The following is a 24,636-nucleotide window of genomic DNA, read 5'->3' as shown; positions in this document are numbered from 1 at the left end:
TTACAGGTCTGTGAGAGCCAGAGATTTTCTTTGTTTGAGGTGACCAAATACTTATTTTCCACCCTGATTTACGAATAAATTCTTTACAAATCCTACCATGTGAATTCATGGATTTTTTTTTCACATTCTGTCTCTTACAGTTGAAGTGTACCTCTGGTGCAAATTACTGACCTCTGTCATCATTTTAAGTGGGGGAACTTGCACAATCGGTGGCTGACTAAATACTTTTTTGCCCCACTGTACATGTGCCTTGTTGAGCAGGGGGACCTTATGGGCGCTGTAAGATTACAGTGACATGCGTTGCCAATGGTGGTTTCAGATCACTAACAAGCTCCTCCCATGTAGATTTAGGCTGTTCCACCAGATCTACAATCTTGTCCCTGATATCCTTTGACAGCTCGTTGGTGGTTAGAGGTTGGAATAGGGAAAAAAAAAGATCTTTGGACATGCTTGTACACATAATGAGTTAAGACCAGGAGTATCTGTTTTGAACAACTGATTGTAATCTGTGTCACATACTTAATGTGATGTGATTTGTTTTTGGTTGATATTCTGTGTCTCTCCATTAAAAAAAGTAACATACATGAAAAAAAAAACACCATAAAGAGCAAATCAGATATTCTGACCCACAATTGCAACACGCACCAGGAACACTGGATATATGGCCTTGCCTCTTCCCCCCTTAGAAAGGCTATACACGATACATACATTATACTATGCATTAACTAATGATTATGGGTTTGAGGCAATAAACACAAGAATTCACCCAAGTGGTAGGTTTTATGTTTTATTCCAAAACCTTCAAAATAAGTTTCAAGTTCAAGAAAGTAGAATAAGCTTAGACACAATGCAAAGCATCATATACAGACAGATAAAATACATTTTATATATTGCAGACAAGCCATGGTGGGTCTTACATATGTACAGTATGTATGTAAACTTTTATATACAATCTTTTTTACATATACAAAAAAAGCCTTGTTTCTATTTTTCTTTGTATATATTTATATTTATATATATATTTATATATATATATTTATATTTATATATAGATTTTTATATTTATATATAGATTTTTCATATACTCCCCACTAGCATTTGTACTACAATAATGAAAAAGAAAAACATTTACATATATGTCAATCCATTTTTTCTTTTTATATTACAAATGTATTTTCATAAAAATATATCTCTGTACAAAAAAAGGTTTTTTTTTTATTTGTTAACATATTCTCTTATCTCAGAGATATTTCCTCTGCAGTTGCTCTGTCGTTGCACAGTCTGCTTAAGCTCACGTTTGTCCACGTCGTCACCGGTAAATCCTTTTGGTGTACAGCGAGACACCGACACTGGCTCTTTGCCTTTCGCCGTTTTGTCTTTTTTTTTTTTTTCTCGTTGAGGCCTTTAATGGCCATGTCGAACCTGCTTGGGCATTGCGGGTTTTTCAGTCTCACATAGAGACTAGTTGAGAGATTTACAGAACTGGCTTGAAAAAAACATGTTGAAAGAAAACAAAATGAAAATATGGGACTTTATAAGTTTGTTGCCATGGAAAAACTAACAGAAAAATATCTGGTAATAAAAAAGCAGCTCTTTGTAAATACTTTGCTATATTATACTCTAGATAAATTGGACATTCTGTTTTTAGTCCAAAGATAACACATACTGACAGGTTTTTTTTATATTTTTTTTTTATCCATTACTGCACACAAACAGAGAAAAAGTTGTGGGATTACAGATATTCAACACAGTATAGATAGATAAATTCTGGTGCACTCAGTGAAATGAAATACATTCAGTAGTTTTTGAGCAATAAATCCAGTGATCTGATCACGAATGATCCTACTACCACGCTGCTCGCATTTCACATTGAAAGAATAAAACTCATTTAAGCTTCAAAGCTTTTCAAAATACATCCCTTCCCTCTCTCCCCACGCTTTAGTCCACTAGAAGAGCTGAAATGGGCTGAATAGTGAAGGCAAATTGCATGGAATGGGCCTGTAAAACACAGCGGGGAAGTTGAGATTTGTTGTCTGGCCATCAATATGTGGTGGCAGTGAGAGACGGGAGATTATAAATGATAGCTGATGCAGAACGTGTCACACGGCATAACTGATGGATCGCTCGGTCTTTCAATACATGTGCAGTGCTGTCCTGTGCTGCGCGAAGAAAGGGAGAGCCGTTGGTCGGGTCCCTGACTGCGAGGAAAACTCTGTGAACTTTTGAAGGAAACTCAAAGACCATAGCTGTGGTGTGTTTCATTATAGAAGAGATGGGAGAGCAGGACAGAACCCAGAGCTGTGACCGGCTGATAACGAAAATGAACTGAAGATGAGCGCCGTTTGTGTCTTAAAATATGCAAAGAGAACCAGGAAGTAGCCTGCTGCTATTAAGAAAGACTTAATTCTGACTCTTAGAGCACGGCTTCATTGAGAGCTCTGCGATCTTTACTTTCATATGACTGGACTTTCTGGGCTAACACTAGATAGGTTAAATACTTCTATAGATGTACTGACCATTAAGGGAAATGTATCCATAAAATGGTTTGCTTGACATAAAAAAACAACAGCAGAAATAAATTAAGCAACATCAAGACGTGACAGAATAATAAATCTTAATTTTTATCACTATATGTCTAATTCTAAATCGTCTGAATTTGGATAACTTTCTTTGGTTTATTTTTAAACTCGCAAAGCAAACAGAGGGCAAACACCCAGCCGAGCACGAAGCCAACAACATAAAGTCCTGGCCATTAATCCTTGCACACCAAAATACAGTACGACTGAGCACACGGCTCGTTTGGGGGGGAAAAAAACAAACTGATGGTGACTCTGGCATGAACCTAACAAGCTCAGATTTTCAGTGAGATCAAAGATTAAAAACAGATCTACAAAGCCTGCGGACTCTTCAGTGTGTGTGGGTTACTCAGGCAGGGATAAGGGCTTTACCGAAAACCCTAAAAGACTTACATTTCTAATATCTGACATAACAAGAGGAAACCCCCCTTCCCAAAGAAAAAAAAATCCTAGGAAAGATACTGGAATTCCTTAACATAAGAACACTGCGTCTAAAGCATATTTATGATATAAGGGGGTAACAAGGCACTATAATTAACATAAAGTGCTTCCTGGAGGTATGAACATGAAAAAAAGAAAAAAAGAAAATTGTGTTTGGCCCTTTTTTTTAATCCTTGAATTTGTGGGGAATGAGCCCTTGTTAGTAAAAACAATCATATTTGTGTGAGCGCTTGCTTCTGTATTATGTTAATCCAGATTTATAGTCTAAATCTAGGCAAACGGAATTGCTTCCTCTGGGGTTCGTGAACACGCCGTCCTTATTTACACGTGTTCGTTTGATCGTTTTGTGTAAGTTGGGGAAAAGACCGCTTGAAAGTGCCCTCAACAGAAGCTGCGATTTAATAATGAAGCTGTCCACTTTGCTGACATATTTGGAGCAATTTCACAAAAAAAAACAAATGAAATGCAACGTGCAACAGCCACAGAAAACTATAGGAACTGAGTAGCAGCTCCTTTGAGATAATGCGCGAGCGACTTCTCCTCTCCCTGTGAAATATCCAGGGTAATTCAATCGTTTCCTCTCCCATCAATTCACTACCAGAGCAAGCACGGGGCAATATTCTATCTGTACGGCCGAGATAAACGCGAGCTTTAAAAGTAATAAAATTGTAAAAGCAATTACCGACCCACAGCGAAACTGATTGAAGAAACAATACGGTGATTGGTTTCAAAAGGTCTGGAATTCTGAGGGAAATTATGTACAACGGGCAAATTTAAAGACTTCATTAAAAAAAAGAAATGTATAATAATAAGAATAACGCAGCAACAAAAATCCATAAGATGAATTTCCTTTTTTGATTTTAACACACTCACACACACAAAAAAGGAACTAAAGAAGTGAAAAGGATCTGAGCGTGTCCTGATATTGGGAATGTAAAAATGAATTTTCTTATGGGTTTGATAATGAAGCTAAAATTAATGCAAATTAGACGTAATGGCCCAATTTGCTCCTGTGAAATTCGCACACTATTCACCTCACCTAGCAGCTGCAGGTTAGCATTTACAGGTACGGGAGCACACACAGACACACACACACACTTAATACGGGTCACAAAGCATTCGTATTTTCATCAGACGTGTCATTCACCAGCCAAGGTAGAGCCCCGCTGTTATATTAGATGACAGTTTCCTCCTGTGTTGCATTTTCAATATAATTTTTTTTTGCATATCACTCCCCAGTTGCCATAGATATGGGGAAGCGTTAGCAGCAAAGACATAAACACTTTTTTCAACCCCCTCCCAAAATCATATTTATCATTTCCGCAATTTTTTTCTTTTTCTTTTTTTTTTCCAAAGGGGAGCGAGCTGTCAGAAGTGAGCTTGCATGAAAAAGACCTGAATGCAATCCAGAGGGAACGCATCTCTCGCTTCATCCATTCTTCAAACCCCATGCGCCTTCATTTGAACATTTCCAGAGAGCGAGAACATGACCGCACTTTGATCTTTGTTTTCCTAAGGCCAAAGTTTAGCGGAGCTACTGCTGCAACTTGTGTCACCTTTTAATCCAGTGAAACGAGCAAAGCTGGATCCGGGATTAAAAGAAACTTTAAAAAAGAAAAGAAAAAAAGCAGATAGTGTAATCTAAATACAGATTTGCTGTGCTACATTGTGGTTTGTTGCGACATGGTCCCTTCTCCTCAAGGGCCTCAGAGCAGAGGTGGCGGCATGGTTAAAAAAAAGCCTGTTTTTGGAGCAAATGTCAAGAGTACTTCCCCTTGCTTAACCTTTGATTCAAGTGTGTTAGCTTGAGAAGTGAATTTGTCTCTCTTCGGTCCCTTTGATCTATCTGATCGATCGCTACAAACCAAAAAGAAAAGAAAGAAAAATGATGGAGACTGGATTTATAGATTGTCGACGTTTAATTTACTGGTTTTCGGAGCCTCTGAGTTGGCGTAATCCTAAACTCGTAAACTCAATACTTTCACTTCTTAAAGCAACAAAAAAATAAAATAAGACAGCATTGCGTGTTTGGTTGGATTTTTAGGGTGAGAACAGATGAGGGCAGCTACAAGATGTGCACATGAACATACGCACTCACACTCGCATGTACAACTCTCACTACAACCTCACTAAGTGCTTTTTTTTTTTTAAATTTCAGCAGCCCAAGCTACCTTTGAACCCCTACACTGGACACAGCTGCCTCGCCAAGCAGAATTTTATTCCTGCTACAAAAAAAAAGATGAAGTCGAGTGTGTCTGTGTGTGTGTGTCTCCAGCAAGGCCTTCAAAAACTCACTGATTTTTTAATTCATCCTCTGCCAGAAACTGAGAGGTCCCCGATGATACTTTTCGAGAACCTCAGGAGCGGACAGCTGGGAAGAAAACTGGCATCCAGCGACTCAAAGAATAAGGTGAGCAGCATATAAGAGCGAACACAATAAAAATAGCTAATGAGAAACAAAAAACAAAAAAACGAGAAAGATGAATCGAAACAGTCCAGACCGTCTCCCTCAGATTCACACACAAGCCAATACGCCGCTGCCCGTCTTACAGTTCGCTTGCACAGAGGCCTCCGTAAGCTACAGGTATATTTCTCGACTTAAAAGTTTACAGGTAAAATTCCCTTTGGGTTTAGGCGGTGAGAAAAGTCATCACAGCTTTGCTCCCAGTCGTACTCCCCGCTGGCTGCAGTTTAAGGTGGAAGCTTTTCCTCGAAATATGGAGAATGATCAAGAAACCACGTAAAGTTACGAAAAGCGCGTTGTTGTTGTCGTGTGTTCAGATGGTTGTCTTCACGTGGTTTCTTTCTGTTTGTTTTCTTATCGCCAGCAGGTAAGCGCCTTTTCCGCTGGAGATGTTTCTTGAAGGTATTTCAGCAAATAAAATAATCTTTGTCTTGCCCTCTGCTCAAGGAGCTATAGATGTCCTCAGCTGGCACGCAGGCGAGGACGTGGTGCACCTCTCGTCCCCGGACTGAATCGGTGATGTAACAGAGGATGAGTGTGTAGAAAATGGTGGGGAAGGGTGAGGGAAAAGAGATATATTCAAATCCAGGAAACAAGAGAAGTGGGTTGAAAAGAAAAGGATAAAGAAACAAACAATGGAGACGATAAAGATGACAGAGAGCAGAGAAAATATATGCATTAATGTCATTTTCCCATGATTCCAAATAACCATTCTATTTTTATAAACAAACTACACTTTATTTTTTTTATACAATTAATATGATGGTGTGCGGATCAAAGGGAAGACTGCAGGAGGAAAACCAATCCCTGGTTTTTTTCTATTCATAGAAAAGTCTTTATGGGACGAAGGTAAAAGGTTGAGTCTGAAACTACATTCGGAGAAACTGTGTCTTGCTTCAACAGTTGTGGTGCCTCAGATGTGCGATTATCTCAGACTCACGTTATCTACGCTCAGAGAAAAATATGAAATCATGGATGCCTGAAGTTCCAAGTTATTTTTATATCGTGCAGCCAGGGTGACCCAACGGTGGTGTGGTACTCACCTTCAGAGGAAGCGGTTGCTATACAGCTGTGCACACTGTGCTGACTGTGAACTCTGTCTCATTGGCCATGATGTCAGTGGGTTGGATGTTGCGGTCATACATGGGGTTCTCGAACGTGGCTCGCCCGTTAGTGTTCTCATGGCCCACGTAACCATTGAAGGGAACTTTGGGTCTTCTTCTAAAAAAACAAAACAAAAGGAGGTGTGGGTGGGGGTGGATGAACAATAATCTTTATCCACTCCTAGCACCAGATGTTCCTAATGTTGTGAGCATCCACAATCTGCTGTGTCATGGTTACGAAGCAAATTTTCTCTGCAGGGAAGGTTTCCTGTTATCACAGATTTTCTCATATTGAGGGTAACATATGCCTTTAGTGGATTAAAAAAAGTGAAGTTGAAGTTAATGTATTTTGGAGGAGGATGCATATACTCAAGCAAGAGCAAACTTCACCAACTTGGAAAGAACTTCAAGTAAACATATTCCCTGTCAGCTTCTCTTATATGCATGTGTTGTTTTCTCTCCCTTGTCACTTGTCTTGTGTCATATCGGTCTGCTTCATGCCTCTGCTGTTCCCTGTGTCTGCAGTGTATTGTGTATTTTGAACAATAAAGCATGTGCGCCTCAATATTCTTGCAGGCTCACAAAGTAAAAAAGAAAAGGAATCCGTGCAGAATATGGGTAACCTAATCACTGATGCAATGATATTGAGTGTGCGACCACAGATGAGTGTGCGACCACAGGAATGAGTGTGCGACCACACTCCACTGGGTAAGTGACGGAAGTGAGAGGTAAGTGACGGAAGTGATGTTGTAGGTGACGTCAGACGCCGGAGATTTTGGCGGAGAAAAAGCAAATGGTAGCATAGAGTTTAACAAAGGTTTTCCAAGCTTCAGTATTACCAAATATACTAATCAATTGTCATATAACTAACAACATCTATTTTATCATCTCTAACACCCTGGAGGACAACGGGGAGAGTTTAGACGCTCTCCAAGATTACATCGACCGCTGTTTTCAAGATTTAGTAATGCATAAGGCCCAGAGTGCATCTTCCCCGGCCAAAATCGAGACGCCGTCATCGAAGAGAAGTCGCCAGGCAGACTCCCCCGGTACAACATCGCCTGCCGGCAAAGACATCGCAGAAATCCTGGAGTCCATCGACAAGCGATTGTCCAGTTTCGATGCGAGGCTGTCCCTGGTGGAGATCTTACACCGGGAATTTAAATCTCTGAGAGAATCCCTGGAATTCAGCCAGCGGCAGGTGGAAACGCTTGCCGCTGAAAATGCCACGCTACGGGAGTCGGTTAAATCTCTCACCGATAACGTGACCCAGCTAAACATTGAAAATAAAAAAATAAAAGAGTCCGTTATCGATTTACAAGCCCGTAGCATGAGAGATAATCTTGTGTTTTCTGGTATTCCAGAAACTGCCGGAGAGGACGCAGAGGCAACGGTGAAAAGCTTCATTAAAATCCACCTGAAGCTGCCGGAGGACACCGTAAAGAACATCGACTTCGATAGAGTACATCGCTTGGGGGGCGCGCGGTCGCGGACCGGGAGACCACGGCCTATTGTGGCCAAATTCAGTCAATTCAAACAGAAGGAACAGGTGAAGAGTCGCGGCAGAGAGCTGAAAGGAACGGACTTCAGCGTGAACGACCAGTTCCCCAAAGAGATCCTGGAACGACGCAAGGTCCTGTTCCCAGTTCGACGTAGCTTTATCCAGAAAGGCTCCCGTGCTGTCATCGCTGTGGACCGGCTCTACGTGGACGGACAGCTGTACCGCGACCCCGGCACCACACCGTGGTTATACTGACTGCACTCCAGATAAGAACCCGCTACACTCTTTTCTTATTCATTCACACTTTCTCCTTTAAAATGTGTTTAACCTAGTAATATCAGTAGGATGTCATAGCAGATATAACACCGTCACCCTCCGTCATTGCTTTAATTGGAATGTTTCCGTTTCGTCTCTTTTTTTTTGTTGTCGCTCACAGTTCATGTGGTTTCTTTCTTTCTCTTGTCTTTCACTGCTGTGGTCACCTACTTCCCCACTCACCTACAAACAACACCCTCTATTTCTACATATTTTCACAACACGATCACGCAAACACATCAGCTCAACGGCAGCACATTCACAACAGCCTCACAGCACGCACAGACTCGCAGGACACATAAGCAAGCCACGCTTGTTCATATTAGTGAATATTCACACACATAGTCAGACTTATGGAGTCTCTCACCACACTTCTTTTTCTCTTTCTATTTACAAACAAGGGATGTTTCCATATTCTCTCCACCTGTCTAAACGAAACACCCAGCATACATCATTAAACATACACGCACAATTAAGGGCATGCTGAGGTTTGTCACATGGAATGTAAATGGAGCTGGCACCAGAGGAAAGAGGTTAAAAATATTTAACCAGCTTAAAAAACTACAGGCAGATGTTGTTTTATTACAAGAAACTCACAAACCTGTCACAGGTTTAAATGAACTTAAAACACCTGAGTTTCCTAACGTGTTTGCAGCCGGTTATAATTCTAGACAACGGGGAGTAGCAATTTTAATACATAAAAATGTTAATTTTACAGTACTCGATACAGTTATAGATCCAGAGGGTAGATTTCTAATTATTAAACTATCAATATTGAACAAAAAACTATGTATTGTTAGTATATATGGTCCAAATGTTGATGAACCCTCATTCTTCCACGGTTTTTTTAGTGCACTCTCTGAACACCTTGATTGCACACTCATTCTTGGCGGTGACCTCAACCTTGGACTAAATGAAGAAATGGACAGGCTCAACACAACAGGAACTCAGCGTAATTGGCAGTCCACAAATATAATCAAACAGTATATGAACGACTTTGGTCTTTGCGATGCATGGCGCTCTCTTCACCCCACCAGTAAGGAATATACTTTTTTCTCGCATGTTCATCACTCTTACTCTCGTCTGGATTATTTTTTGGTCAGCAGCTCACTGCTGTGTGACATTTCAGACACTGAGATTCATCCTATAGCTGTCAGCGATCATGCTCCTGTATCTTTAACACTAATGCACAAGAATAATACTACGCCAAGTAAAAACTGGAGATTTAATATATCACTACTTAAAGATGAAGACTTTATTAAATACTTTAAAAAGGAATGGACTTCATATTTAGACTTTAATGACACTCCCGGAATATCTGCTTCTGTTCTATGGGAAGCAGGGAAAGCTGTGATGAGAGGTAAAATAATTTCTTTCTCATCACACAAAAAGAAAGAAGAAAACAAAAATATTCAGGAATTAGAAAAAAACATCAAATCACTAGAAGAAGCCTACGCGTCCCACCAAGATCAGGAAACATTGAACAAAATATGCAAAACAAAACTAGAATTAAATGAAACTATTAATAAAAAAACACAATTCCTTATACAAAGACTTCGCTTGCAGAATTTTGAACACAGTAACAAATCAGGTCGATTTCTAGCTAACCAGCTAAAAATAAATAAAGAAAAAACAACTATATGTGCTGCTAAAGATTTATCGGGGAACACAATATATGATCCTGGAAGAATAAACAACATTTTTAGGGATTTCTATGAAACTTTATACTCACCACAAATAAACCCATCTAAAAATGAAATTGATCTGTTTCTTGACAACGTAACTCTTCCAAAATTACTAGACAGTCAAGCAATGGAATTGGATTCGCCACTGACGCCAAGTGAACTCCAGGAAGCCCTGATAAGTATGCCCAATAATAAGGCTCCAGGTCCAGACGGCTTCCCTGCAGAATTCTACAAAGAATTCTGGACAATTTTGGCACCAGTATTCCACAGCATGTTGCAGGAAATCGAGGAAAAGGGCAGACTACCACCAAATATGAATTCTGCCAACATTAGTCTCCTGCTAAAACCAGGCAAAGACCCTTTATTTCCCTCAAGCTATCGTCCAATTTCTCTTTTAAATGTAGACCTTAAAATAATCTGCAAAGCTCTCTCAAATAGATTAGAGAAAATGACCCCCCTCTTAATTCATCCTGACCAAACTGGTTTCATAAAAGGTCGGCACTCCTCAACAAACACTCGTAGATTACTTAATTTAATAGACTACTCATACGATAAAAACATCGAAGCCATAATATTATCTCTAGATGCAGAAAAAGCATTTGACAGAGTTAATTGGAAATTTTTATTCGCAACTTTACACAAATTTGGTTTTGGAAACTCTTTCATAAACTGGATAAGAATATTATACAATTCCCCAACGGCTCGTATCAGAACAAATGACCAGACATCCTCCAGCTTCTGTCTCCTGAGGGGCACCAGACAGGGATGCCCACTCTCCCCCTCACTTTTTGCAATTTTTATCGAACCTCTAGCAGCAGCATTTAGACAGGCTACAACAATTAAGGGCATAAAATGTAAGAACATAGAACATAAAATCAGTCTCTATGCGGATGATGTGTTGCTTTTTCTGCAAAACACACAAACCAACCTCTCTGAGGTAATTACTTTAATAAACTGGTTTTCAAGAGTTTCAGATTATTCAATTAACTGGCCAAAATCTACAGTTCTCCCCATTAACTGCTCCTTCCATAATTCTTCCTCTGCCCCACTGCAATCCGGAAACATTAAATATTTAGGTATTAATATCTCTCCTAAGCTTTCAGACTTAACTAAACTAAACCACATCCCACTTCTAAAGAAAGTAGAAGGCGATCTGACTAGATGGAAATCTTTACCCATATCACTCATGGGAAGGGTCGCCACTATAAAAATGATGATCTTGCCAAAAATAAATTACTTATTTTTGATGATCCCTAACAAACCATCACAAGATTGGTTCAGATCTCTGGATTCATATATTTCCAAATTCCTTTGGAAAGATAAACCCCCGCGTATTAGCTTAAAAACGCTACAAAGAACCAAGGATAGAGGAGGATTAGATCTGCCTAATTTTCACCAATACTTCTTAGCCAACAGGCTTCAGTTCATCTCAGAATGGTTAAAACATACCTTCTTAGTTGAGCCCTGGCTAGATGTTGAACAGGCACTATGCAAGGATCTAGAGATTTCAGACCTACCATTTATTAGCTCAAACATCAAAAGACATGAATGCTTTAAAAGTATCAACATCAGCTTTTCTCTAACAGCATGGTGGGAGTTTCTAAAAATAACGGAGTCTTCATTAATCCCATGCAAACGTACACCTATCTGGAATAACCCTGACATATTACAAAACAATAATATGATTAATTTCCCAGAATGGAGTTGTAAAGGAATTAAATATTTAGAACATATATTAGAGGGAACAGAATTTATTCCATTTGACAGACTAGTTGAACAATATGGGATCAACAAGAAAAGGTTTTTAGAATATCAACAAATTAAATCCATAGTAAAAAAGAAATTTAACCTCAGTCAAGTTGAATTACAAACACCACTAAGTGCGGCACATTTTCTTACTCTTAAATCCCCCAAATTATTATCTAAAATATACAGAACACTTTCTAAATTAGATGAATCAATATCCCTTCCTACTGCAAAGTGGGAAGCAGATTTATCAGTCAACCTAGACCAAAACTTCTGGTCTCAGATTTGCTTAAAAACTTTTAAATTAATTAAAAATCCCAGTCTGCAATTAATACAATACAAAATACTTCATAGAGTGCACTATACAGGTCATCGGATGTTCAAGATGGGCTTTACATCTTCCAACAACTGCTCACACTGTCAAGGCAATACACCAGACAATTACATCCACGCTCTTTGGTTCTGTCCACCAGTGCAAAAGTTTTGGCGCGAGATATGTGAAGACTTATCAAAATGTCTGAAATGTAACATTCCAACCTCCCCCTTAGTGTGTTTGTTGGGCAGCTTAGATAATGTCACTTCAGAAAAGAATATAGCCCATATGATCTTCACTGCCCTATGCATAGCCAAGAAAACAGTCCTCATGAACTGGAAAAATAAAAATAATCTTAATTCTAACCAATATAGAAATTATCTATTAGATTACATTAGTCTTGACACAGCCTCTGCCACCACATCAGATCAATTGCTCTGGGCCCCTTTTATCAGCTCCATCACCTAGTGGGGGTGGGGGGTCATAGTTTGGTCCCGCCTTCACTGTTGTGATTGGTGAGGGGGTAGGGACAGGCTTAGGGCGTCGGGGGGTTCCCCGGAGGCATCTTCCTTGGGGGGCTCAACCCGGGGTAGCGGTCACGTCCGGTTGAGGGCTCTGTTGGCTCTCAGGTGACTGTTTCCTCGCGGCTGCGTGCAGCGGGGCTAGGGGAGGGTCTGTGCTGACGGACGTGGGTTACTGACCTGGCAACCTGGCTGCCCCTGGGTGGGTCCGGGATGGGCGTGAGGTTCTGGGGGTGCTCCGTCTCTGGGCGGGGGCCCGGGCCGGGCCTCGGGGGCTCGGGTCCTGGTTGGTGTGTTGCCGGGGTTGTGGGCGGGTGGGTGCATGGGGGCCCGGCCCTGGAGCAGGGTGCCGCCGGTGCATCGAGCCGCCTGGGGGGCTCTTCAACTGGTGGGGGGGATGGTCACATCTGGCAGGAGCTTTCTTCTCTCAGGAACTCTCTGCAGGAGGGGGAGATACAGGAGAGGTGGAGGAAGATCTCAGCCTGGGCGTTTACCGTCTTATGTAGTCTGGAAGATGTGTGGTTGGTGGGGTGGGTGCAGTTTTCTCTGTGGTGGGGTTGGGTGGACTGTCCAGGGCTCTGTGGAGCCGGGGGGCGCTACTGCACTGGGCCCCGGTCTGATGGGCCTGGGCCCCCCTTCCCTGGCGGGTCGCGGAGGGTGGGAGTGCCTACTGGGGTCAGCGGGGGAGCTGGCCCCAGGGAGGGGTCACTTGCCCCTCCCTTCCTTCCCTCCCCATCTCCAGCTGCCTCCCTCTTCCCGCTCCTCCACAACCACCCACACATGCAGGGCCTTGGAGTGGGGGTATGTCACCAGGGTGCAGAGGAGGCTACCCCCCCCCCGTCCCCTTCTGGCTGCCTCTGCCTCAATTTTATCCCACATCTTAGACATTCACATTATTCACACTCTCATTACACATACATATAGGATCTTGGGGGTGGGCACAATCACGGAGTCCAAATCACCATCAGGGTGTATACCTCACCCCTGACGTCGTTGCCCACCTCTCAATTTTAAATACACTTAGTCATTGAGGGTTAGCAGGAGGGACTATGCGCTTACCTGCTGCTCCTTGGCAGGTAGCTCCATGCCCTCCTGGGTTTTAATTGCACCTTAGAACACATATGCATCAACACTACAATGAGCGGGTGGAGGGAGGTTTGGAGTCTTCTCCCACCCCCATTCTCTGCGGCCTGCTGGAGCGGGAGGGCTAGTAGGAAGAGTTGGCCGTCCGACTGCGGTCTGGGGTGTGGGGCCTCCCTGCTGCTGCGGAGTCGGGGTGGTCTGCCTCTCCCCACCGCAGGGAAAAGGGTAACACCACCTGGGTCTGGGTGCAATTCCCCCCTCCAGGGGCAAGGGTACCTAGACCCGGATTGTAGAGTACGCTTGGGGAGTGTGATCGTGTGTACAGCGTCTCTTTATGTCTGTCTCCACGTTGGTTGAGTGTGGAGTGAGTGCATATGAGAGCATGAGGGTGGGAATGGATGTTTGTGTCTGTGTGTGCCTGTATGTCTGTGTCTATATGTCAGGTTGGGTATCAGACGCCACCTCTCTGGGGACACCTCAGGCCCTCCAAGGTTTGGAGGCCTATCTCCACCCACCACCACTTCCCCTGCCGGTGGCGGACTCCCTCAGGTGTCGGTGTGTTGGTGGTTCTTTGTGTCTGGGGGTGGGCGTCCGGGTACACACCGGCTCACTCCTTGGCGGCCGCTTGTCGGGGCCTGGGGCCTGGGGCTCGCTCGGGCCCCCTTTGGAGGTGGGGTGCCCCCGGCCTCTCGGCCTAGGGCTCGGTCACTCAGGCACAGCTGGGGGCCGGCGGAACTCACGGGCGCGTCACTGCAACCCCCCCTGGCTTCTGCTCCGCGGCTGCTGAGTGAGCCCTCATCTGGGACTCTCCTCAGCTCTTACTGGAACAGTGGCGCGGCTACCCCTCTGTTGGTCTTCCATGGTCTTTTGTGTTCTGGGGGCCTCTGGATGTCTGGAGTTTTGATCTCCTCCATACCCGCTTCACACCCTGGAGGACGGGGCTGAGGCCCCCCCACACTCCCTAGCAGATCATTACATGGAGAAACCTTTGGAATGCAAGCATGCTGATCCACACAGGTATGCACACATGGGTATTCACAGACGCGGACTAAAGCTTTCTTGGCTGCTGCCTCAAAGCACACTGTGCGCTGTCTATCTTGCGTGCTGCACAATATTGTTTATTACTTAGTAAATACTGATATCTATGACTAGCTAGTTTATTGTGATGGTGCTTTGTTTTCTCTATTATTATGTTGCTCTTTGTTGTTTGCTGTCTCCTCTGTTTGTTTGTTTGTTTTTCTCCATACAGGTGACCCAGGAGTTTTTTTTTTTTTTTTTGTCTCTCTTCCCCCCCCTTCTCACCGTCTCTTCTCCCCTTTGGTTTTCTTTCTTTCTCTCCCCCTCTCTCTCTCATTCATTCCCCCTGTCCTATTTATTAAAAAAAAAAAAAAAAAAAAAAAAAAAAAAAAAAAAAAAAAAAAAATGACAAAGGATGAACTGAAGCTCTGCCATCACGTAATGTCGCATACTGCTGTTTCTGATGTCATTTAAAAAAAAAAAAAAAAAAAAAAAAAAAAAAAAGGAAAGAACTTCAAGTAAACATATTCCCTGTCAGCTTCTCTTATATGCATGTGTTGTTTTCTCTCCCTTGTCACTTGTCTTGTGTCATATCGGTCTGCTTCATGCCTCTGCTGTTCCCTGTGTCTGCAGTGTATTGTGTATTTTGAACAATAAAGCATGTGCGCCTCAATATTCTTGCAGGCTCACAAAGTAAAAAAGAAAAGGAATCCGTGCAGAATATGGGTAACCTAATCACTGATGCAATGATATTGCTTTCATAAACATAGGGAGAATGACTTGAATAGGATGCGGCCACTTGGATGCTTCATTTCCTGAAATGTAATCGCACTAAGCATTTCTTCAGCACTGTCAACAAATAAAATAAGCTATCAGAAAATGTTGTTTGTCATTTTTCTGGTCTTATTCAAGGACACTCCTCCTTGAATAGGGAAATAATAAAGATCAGCTTGGAGTTGTAGCGAGCCTTACCTGTGTTTGTAGAGGTACAGAGCGAAGCCTGCAATGATCATGGCTATAAAAGGCACTAGGATGGCTGCTGCCACTGAACTGCTGTTGGAGGCAAAGTTGTAGCCTTGTTGGTCTCTGCTGGGATCTATACTCTCTGGAAGAGAGACAGACAAGAAGTTGAGACATTACATGAGCATTACTTCAGCGTATGACTACAATTAAGTCCCATAAAAAAAAGTTCCAATAAACAAAAGTGATATTATCCTCCTCAGTCCATAAGTGGAAATAAATAGGATAACAATTTCATAAAAGAATTTGTGATGACTGAAGAAGGCTACCAGGAAGACTCCATTTATAAATAATAGCCCGAGCAGCATAAACTGGCTTTTTTTCTTCTTCTTGGTTTATTGCTTTACTTTAGCTTCATTTCGCCCCCTGGGAATGTCAAATTTCATTATCCCAACAATGACTCTTAATTACTGACATCAAAGCCCGACAGCTATTAACTCATTTCAGATTCATTCTCTAATTTATGGAGGTGTGTGTCTGTAACAGCAACAGCGGAGGAGTGACAGCCCACCTGTTTGCCACGGAATGCCAAAAACGCTCCAATAAAGGACGAGAGACAAACAGGAAGGAATTAAATTAGCGGGTTGTGCGGTGTTTGCCAATCAACCCCCCACCGCACACAAACAGATGCACAAACACAGGCAGACCGCACTGGCGGTTACACCGCCGAGTTAAAAACAAAACGCAAAATGTCGACAAATTAAGTTGGATTATTTCAAAGATGTCTAGCCCACCTCCCACACACGCATCTGCTTTTTAAATTTTTTTAAAATAAACGCTTAAACCTGCGTACACATGAATACCCTGGTATAAGCCCTAACCCTCGGTATTAATTAAGAGCTGTTTGCTCAATCAGTTTGTTGTAGCAGGATGTGCATGTGTGTATCTGTGGACCGCACCCGCTGTTCAAACACCTTTGTCACTACAGCAGATTTTCACATCCACTTTCACCGTGTACACACACACACACTTAATCTATGTTACCCTCGGCGTAACTTCGCGCTCAATTCCAAATTCCTGCTTGTATCTGATCCGTCTTTGTACCTACACTTTGGCTTCTTTAGTTTGTCTAGCAGCCAATATGGAAGCATCTCCAGCGTGGGCTTTGCTTTTCAAAAGCTGCTAAATTCCTCTGAAATATGTCTCTGCAAATACGAAAGCAGCCAAAGCAGCAGCAGCATTTGCGATTTAACTGTTTATGTGAATACGAGATATGACATCATGTGAGCAGATTAAAAAAAAAAAATCTGGAGGACAGCCTCCTCTATTTTAAACATAACAATGTCACAATTCATTCTTCCTCTAATCGTTTCTCTGTATAGCGCAGCGACCTTTAATGAATACCGTGAGCTAAAGAGACTCGGAGCGAGGCAAAACCTATCACGGGTACGTGAGAAATTAACAATGCTTAATCAAGCGTCCCTGACTGCTGATGGAAGCTTAGGACAAAAGTAATCTTTCATTTAAGTTATTATCAGATTACTAAGCAATTTAAGGTACCCACTCAGAAATCACACTAAGCCCAATGTACGGTTTCTGTTATAGGAACTTTAAATTCACGTCCCCAACTTTTCCCATTTTTTTGTGGATTAGTTCTTAAACCAGAACTAATATGAAGAATGATGTAAAATTAAAGAATAAATGTACAGCAATACAGTTAAAAAAGGGCCTTAAATATACTCTCTTTTTTATGACACATGCATCATTAATTTCTGACATAAAAGAAAGCCATGTATTGGTGCATTGAAGCATTGTATGTCAGGTGGATCTGACACAAAAGCAATGTTACTTCAGGTTTAAAGGTACAGTATGTAATTTTAGGGATATTGTTCAACAGAAAAAATAATATTGTACTTATAAATATATACACTGATTAGTGAGCCATAATGGCTTCCAACACACTGATGCATTCTCCTAAAGTTAGATATAATACTTTCAAAATCCATAGGAGCAAGTGCTTTTGATGTTTTGATGTTGCCCAAACATCTTGAAAACAGTGGACAAGAAGGACATTGCCATCCCGTCTTCCTTCTCTCACCCCAACCAGTCACGGCAGATGGCCCCGCCCCTCCCTGAGCCTGGTTCTGCTGGAGGTTTCTTCCTGTTAAAAGGGAGTTTTTGCTTCCCACTGTCGCTAAAGTGCTTGCTCATAGGGGATCAAATGATTGTTGGGTTTTTTCTCTGTATGTATTATTGTAGGGTCTACCCCTTACAATATAAATTGCCTTGAGGCGACTGTTGTTGTGATTTGGCACTGTATAAATAAAATTGAACTGAATTAAATTGCTTAATCGGGTCTTGTCAATTCAATTCAATTTTATTTATATAGCGCCAAATCACAACAGCAGTCGCCTCAAGGTGCTTTATATTGTACAGTAGATCGCACATTAATAGATACAGCGAAAAACCCAACAATTATATGACCCCCTATGAGCAAGCCCATTGTCCAATTTGTTAATGTATATTTTCATCATCTCTGTCTCATTATATCTTTCTCCTCCTCCAACACTGCTCTCTCTCTCGTCCCTCATTTCTTCCTCACGTCATGCCTCATCTGGTAAACTAAAGTCAGGGTGCTAACAGATGAAAACATGTGCAAACATGCTTTTTTATACCCGATGTTGTTGCAATTAATCTTTGTTAGCAAATTATACATGGGACCCTCCTGTCTCCACACAGCTGATAACGAGACGGCTAAATAACAACAACAGCTTGTTATAAGCTAGCATTATTCCAGCTAATGTTTCAGTCTTGAGTGTCCTAAAAATCCGTCTTTCCCTCTGATAAACCATTTGATTACATTTTAACATCGTATGAGAGGTTATCTGCATTGACTTAAACAATGTTAGATCTACTTCAAAGAAGTTTTCACTACTGTCAGCTAACAGCAGTCCTTACTGACAATAAAGTTCAGGATGTCCTCAACAACTCGCCAGAAGTGAGCTTGACTGACTCATCGACTTGTATCGGACTCCTTTCACAGTTTTACAGCTTCCTCCAGGGTAAATAGATTTGGGCACATATTGACAGGTAAACAGCAGACTGACCGACTATATACTCTCTACAGATGAAGGGCGGCCAGAGTTGTTTTTCCCTAATCCTTGATCTTAATCCCCAATTTCCTTAGGGATTAATAAGTGGCCCCTGTAGCAAGGATTCTGCACTTGAGTAAGAAATCTGCTGACAGCTAGTGGTGAAATTTTACACACTGTACCTTTAACACATAAGGCATGTATGAGTTGCATAATACATCACAAATTTGAGACAGGATACAAGGCGTGGTGAAAAATGTGCCTTAAAAAATACTAATGCACAGTTCATCTACAGCTTGATTAAACAGCTCTTGGGTGCATGAGAAGATCTAAAGCTCTGTTCATATCTTTCACGGCTGTTTTTACCGCAACTGCTACGTTTCGATCTGTCAGTGGAAGTTTTGTTCCGTCCATTTGCACTTGTGCTTATGTGAGGCGCGGCAGTCTGTCAAAACAGGGACCCTTCAGTTTCATTTTCAAGGAGTGGACAATGTTGCAGGAGGCAAATATGGCTTGTGGGGCAGATGGTGATCAAAGATTGTGTACGTGTAGCCAAAAACCTCCTGCGTTTTCAAAGTGCTCTGCGCTGGCTGGAGATGGCAGGTTGGCACACACTTGATGCCGTTTCCACTCAGCGCTCTCCCCCTAGACGCCTCAGGGCGTTTCAGTAGAACTCTACAATAACAGTCTCACCCTGGGGGACAGATTTACAGTGCATAACCCCATGTCTAAAAGAAAAATAATCGAACAGCATGCTCCTGGTCACTCTTCAACTGACGGTTTGCCTTTGAGCTTAGAAACAAACTGTGGACCCTTTGGCAAAAAACTGCTGAGATGGACCCCCATCACCAGGGATGATCATCCACATGAAGGCCAGGTCAGGTTAAAAGTAAAATTTTAATTCTGTGGAAAAATCTTGTTCACAGTGCAAAAGGAGGTAGATGGGAAATGTCAGATCTCCTGCTCAGTATGATTTTCTTGGGGCTATCCAGACTGCACTCAGGACAGATACTAACTTTAAATCAGTTTTAATTGATTCAATGTTTTAATCTTATGGGCTTGTTTCCAAAACCTTCTGATCACCTTGTATGTGGACAGCTGTAACTCTTTGAAAAGCACTTCTACATCTCTGGCAGCAAAGCTGAAGTTGCTGAAGGAACTACAGAATGACGCACAGCAATGAACAGATAATATTTGCTACATGAAAACTGCCAGATATGAGGCTACTTGGCAAAGACTACAGGTGTCAACAAATAACTGTCAAAGGAAACATTCTGTTTAGCTGTTTATGAATGTGAGTGTATGGTTTGTGTATACGGATGTCATTTGTGTTTGCCTCTTGCTAGCTTCACAGACACATGATCCTAAAGAGTATTTACACTGTACAGATAAGTGAAACCCACCACAGTGTATGCTGTAAGAGCTTAGAGACATTACATACATCTCAAGTGACATTTTTTTCCGAATAGAAATCCAAAGAAAAACAAAATCTTCCCAGGAGATCACTCGGTCACAGGTTTCTGTGACCAAGTGGACCACTCACTCACCCAGTCTCTGGAGACCAAATTGGCCAAAGCCTTTTCCGGTGACAACTCCCTGGTACACGTAGGAGTTGGAAGAAGAGATGTAGGACACCTGGGGAGAGAAAGGATTGGAAGACAGACGCTTAATGTGTCACATCCCGGCTTCACAAAGGAGCGTATCACCAAAGTGTCAGCAGCTGGTGCACGCAGAAAATGAAATATCACGTCAAAAAGAGCTGAGAGGCACTCGCGTGGCTGACATTTAATGTGACGGGTTTTTTTCTTTTTTTTTTCTGATCCAGAGAACAAACATACGCACACTCAGCCCCGCTGCACACATGTGAGCTTGTTACCCAAGAGGATTACACAGAGGATTCGCACCGGGGCACACTCATGTGATGTGCATCGTATGACACATACGCATGTTTGAATAAACACAGCACCACATAACCACATTTACTGTGACCTGCTTTTTTTTAATTAATTGGGAGAGAGTGTATTAGTGGTGCCTGAGGTCGGAGGATAATATGGGAGAGAAGAGTGAAAGGGGGTGGTGTGGGTCTGTGGAGTCCTGATTACCAGGCAATGATTTAACTGACATTTTAATTAAAGAGAAAACTCTTGGTGGGCCCTCCATCTCCCTAGAGTGACAAGGTTAGTGTGCTCGACATAGTTCACAATGTAGATGCGTGTGTGTATGTTGTGTAAAATCTTTTCAAGTACAACAAGAGGTGTTGTTCTGGACCAGACCCTTGCACTTACACGTCCATCTAGGGACCAGTTGTCCATTTTGAACTTGTTGACAAAGATCTCCACAGGGCCTCTGATCTGATGAACCTGCAGCACCAGCTGAGCATCCTCTCTCTTATATGTACCTGTAGAAAAGGGGTTGCAGTTATTTCGGAAAAACAGACACTCGTTTGATAAAAAGACATGACATTTGCTCTGAGCCGGCCTCTTGTTGAGTTCATGTCGACTCTTTCTTCTGTTTCTGTCCACCTGTCGTTATCTTGTGAATCCCCCGTGGGAAAATGGAACTCTTATGGATAATGGCAAGTCACCAACACTGTCTAATAAATGAATCTAAATTTAGGCTTTTAGGAAACGGGTGCAAGGTGGCGCCCTCTTGAAAATGTTTCAGTATTCTACTTTCATGTTCCCCTCTCACTAAAATGCATTTTTGAGGAGGCACAATAGACACGTGCACGTCAGAAGTTTCACCAGCATGTGGCAGGCCACAAGCAGGCCGCGTGAAACATCAAAGGTGTGCAAAAGAAAATCCTGGAGCAGCAACATAAGTCCAATCTCCTTTTTAAAAAAAAAAAAAATCAGACTTTTCTTCCTTGAGAGCCATTTAAAATTAACATATTTTGTCTTAAGACCTTAGTGAAACTTTTGCACTTTTGATAAACTGACTGGCTATGGCACTGTTTTGCCAAGAATTACTGCAGGTAAAAATACATTATTAAATTTTGAGACGGTTCCCAGCCTGGAGGCACGAAGCGCAGTCTACTGGCTTTAATGAATCTTTAATTTTCTCTGTATTTATATTGTGTGTTCTACACATGACATGCAGCGATAGACGTGCCATTAAACAAAACACAAAAAAAAGAAACTGTGAAGGTGCGAGAGCCCAATCGTTGCTGCTCGCTGCTGTGATTCATACAATAACTCGTATAGTAACACACAGTTGCTTAAGTTTTATTAAACAGCGTTCCCATTTCACTTTTATTCCCCTTCCAAGCGAGGCAATTTGTAATGAAAGATTATGGCCGACAATAACCAACTTTTTTTGTCACTGTCAATAAACCCCATAAAAACCTACAGTGTATGTGAAGTCAACTCAATATAACACCTCTATAATAAAGATATCTGTCAGCCGGTGCTACAGCAGGTCTTACTGATGGGTTTTTAATCGTTTAGGGACAAAACCGAGTTCTGGAAATGCGAAAGCTTTGCCTAGGCAGAGGAAAAATCTCATCAGACTTCCCATTTAAATGATGGATCTATTAAAAGATAAAATTCATAAAAACAATCTTAAACATTTTGAAAGCTAGTTAAAAAAGGGAAATTTATAGTTTGTTGCTCAGTTTGTCTATTGAAAATATGTGAATACTATATATAAATACTAGCAGCTACAGGAGTGAAGTGTCCAGGCTGCTACTGATGAAATTTGATGATGATTGCAGCTGTGCAGTGATTATACCACTGAGAATAATATAAAATGTCTGCTGCTCTGTTACAGCAGCAATAATCCAATTCAAGCAGAGACCACACTGATTTCTTGCTTCTTGAACTCACTTGAAATTTGGATAAAAGCAAACTCAGTCGGATCTCTGATATGAGAAGCAATTTAGAAGAACTGACCCACACAGACTGTTTTTATGAGTGATGTTTATCTTTTGAAGATCTTGAGTTACTGTTGTACTCACCTGCCAGTTTAAGTTCTACTCCACTGTGGTCGATGAGTGTCCCATTAACCCGGTTGCTAAAGGGTTCAAAGGCAGTGATGCTCAACATAGCTGGTTGCTTCTTCCCGAGGTACTCGTAGGATCCCCTCCAGAGGGAGTTCTTAGCAAACACACCAACAGGAACTGAAAGACAAAGGAAGAATGAATAGTAAAAATAAGGTGTTTTATTTTGCAGAGGGGGTTTCTGCAAAATTAACCTCGTGATTACAAGTCTTTGATATTTGATACATGAGTTTTTGAGACCTCTAGATCTTCGGTTTGATTTTTTGAACCCTAAACCCTCGTATGTTTTTTGTGCCCCCATAGCGAGGAAGTATTGTAATTGCTTCCGTTTCTGTGTTTGACTGTCTCTCTGTTTGTCCGCAGCCTTGAGTCCACAGTTTTCATGTTATTTTTGAATGTGTGACGGTAGACACCAATAAGAACTCAAGCTGATTTAATTTTGGTGAAAATCAAGTCAAGGTTAAGTTTACACCACATGTGAAAATCTGTTAAATAGCTATATTACCCACAATTTGTAATGGATGGACTACACAACAATTTGCTAGGCCTTGGTGAACATGAGTACCTAGGCTGGCGTTTTAACTTGACCTTTGCTGTTAGCACCCAAGGTCAAAGCTTGAAAAAAAAATTCAAGAAACCATATCAGGTAATATATCATATTGAGAGAGCTATACATCGAACTTCAGGGAGATTTGCGCTCTCTGAGTACTAAACAATAATTTGCACAAAAATCCTGGATGTAGCAAAAATATTGCAAATTGATATTTAAATTCTGTCTTTTAAAGAATTCATCAGAAGGTTCAATAAACAAATGTTTGGAATGTACAGACAGATTTCCCATGACAGTTCAGGACACGATTCGCAGTTCCTGCACAATTCAGCAGAAAACGTCAGACTACGAAATCAGCTTAAAGGTAGAACTAATCACTGAAGTCAGGTACGTATTGTAGATAACAAGGTTTCACACGACATTTTTTTTTGTTATAGACTTTATTTGAGCACATTTAGGAGTTTAAGTATGGTAATCTTACATCCCAGGAGTGCCTTTCTTACCTGGGTGCTTGGAGGACGGCTCCTGCACTGGCACCACCGGGCCCCTACCACTTGGGCGAATATCAGCTAAAGAGAGCACAACACACAATATTAACAGAAGAAAACAATAAACCTGAGTATCCTGTAAACAGGTACAGTGTGGGCCTCAAGAAGTGACAAAAGAAGATCTCATTTCTACTTTCACCACAACAGCTCGAAGGTAATTGCAGTAGAAGGATGTCACCATCAGCACTTCCTGTCTACTAGTGATGGGATTTCCGGCTCTTTTTAGAGATCCGGCTCTTTCGGTTCGGCTCACTAAAAAGAGCCGGCTCTTTCGGCTCCGAACCGGCTCTTCAGGTTGTTTTGTTGCTTTAATTAATTTATTATTAACAATAATATAAAATTATGCACAAAAGGAATTACTAACGTAAAAACAAGTGGTTTTATTTATATATGTTTATATATAAATATATGCGGTGGCCCCTAGAGACAAAACACGTACAAACTCCAAAACACATTTCTAGCATGAACTGAACTTCCAAAGCAGAGCTACTAGATCACTTAAATTACACAATTGAAAGCATGTGTGTATTGTTTGTATATTTATACACAGGCACTCATATATATATTCAAATAATTTAAAAAAAAGTTCATTTACCTGTTATTACCACACACCAAATCCGGTCGTTGGTACTTGCTGGCTTGTGTAGCCACAAGATAACAAAGGCTCAACACTGCGCCCAGCATCCTGGAGCACTTCTGTTGTCTTTTGTACGTGTTTTGAGTT

The 24,636-nt window shown here is 41.6% G+C and overlaps 1 protein-coding gene across 1 annotated transcript in view; it reads right to left on the bottom strand.

Moving 5' to 3' along the window:
- Window positions 1-823: 823 nt before the first annotated feature.
- csmd2 (CUB and Sushi multiple domains 2) overlaps window positions 824-24,636 on the bottom strand; it is a 296,524-nt gene continuing 272,711 nt past the window's right edge. The window contains exons 66-72 of the mRNA XM_080862285.1: window positions 23,868-23,933; window positions 22,773-22,934; window positions 21,103-21,215; window positions 20,365-20,452; window positions 15,738-15,870; window positions 6,525-6,702; window positions 824-5,989 (exon numbers count right to left, since the gene is read on the bottom strand). Coding sequence (XP_080718411.1) covers window positions 6,543-6,702; window positions 15,738-15,870; window positions 20,365-20,452; window positions 21,103-21,215; window positions 22,773-22,934; window positions 23,868-23,933 — 722 coding nt within the window. The 3' untranslated portion in view covers window positions 824-5,989; window positions 6,525-6,542. The remainder of the gene's footprint in view (window positions 5,990-6,524; window positions 6,703-15,737; window positions 15,871-20,364; window positions 20,453-21,102; window positions 21,216-22,772; window positions 22,935-23,867; window positions 23,934-24,636) is intronic.

The sequence above is a fragment of the Rhamphochromis sp. 'chilingali' genome, assembly GCF_963969265.1.
Source record: "Rhamphochromis sp. 'chilingali' genome assembly, chromosome: 17".
Taxonomy (NCBI): domain Eukaryota; kingdom Metazoa; phylum Chordata; class Actinopteri; order Cichliformes; family Cichlidae; genus Rhamphochromis; species Rhamphochromis sp. 'chilingali'.
The sequence above is the reverse complement of the archived record's forward strand: the minus strand, read 5'-3'. Positions and strand labels throughout refer to the sequence as shown.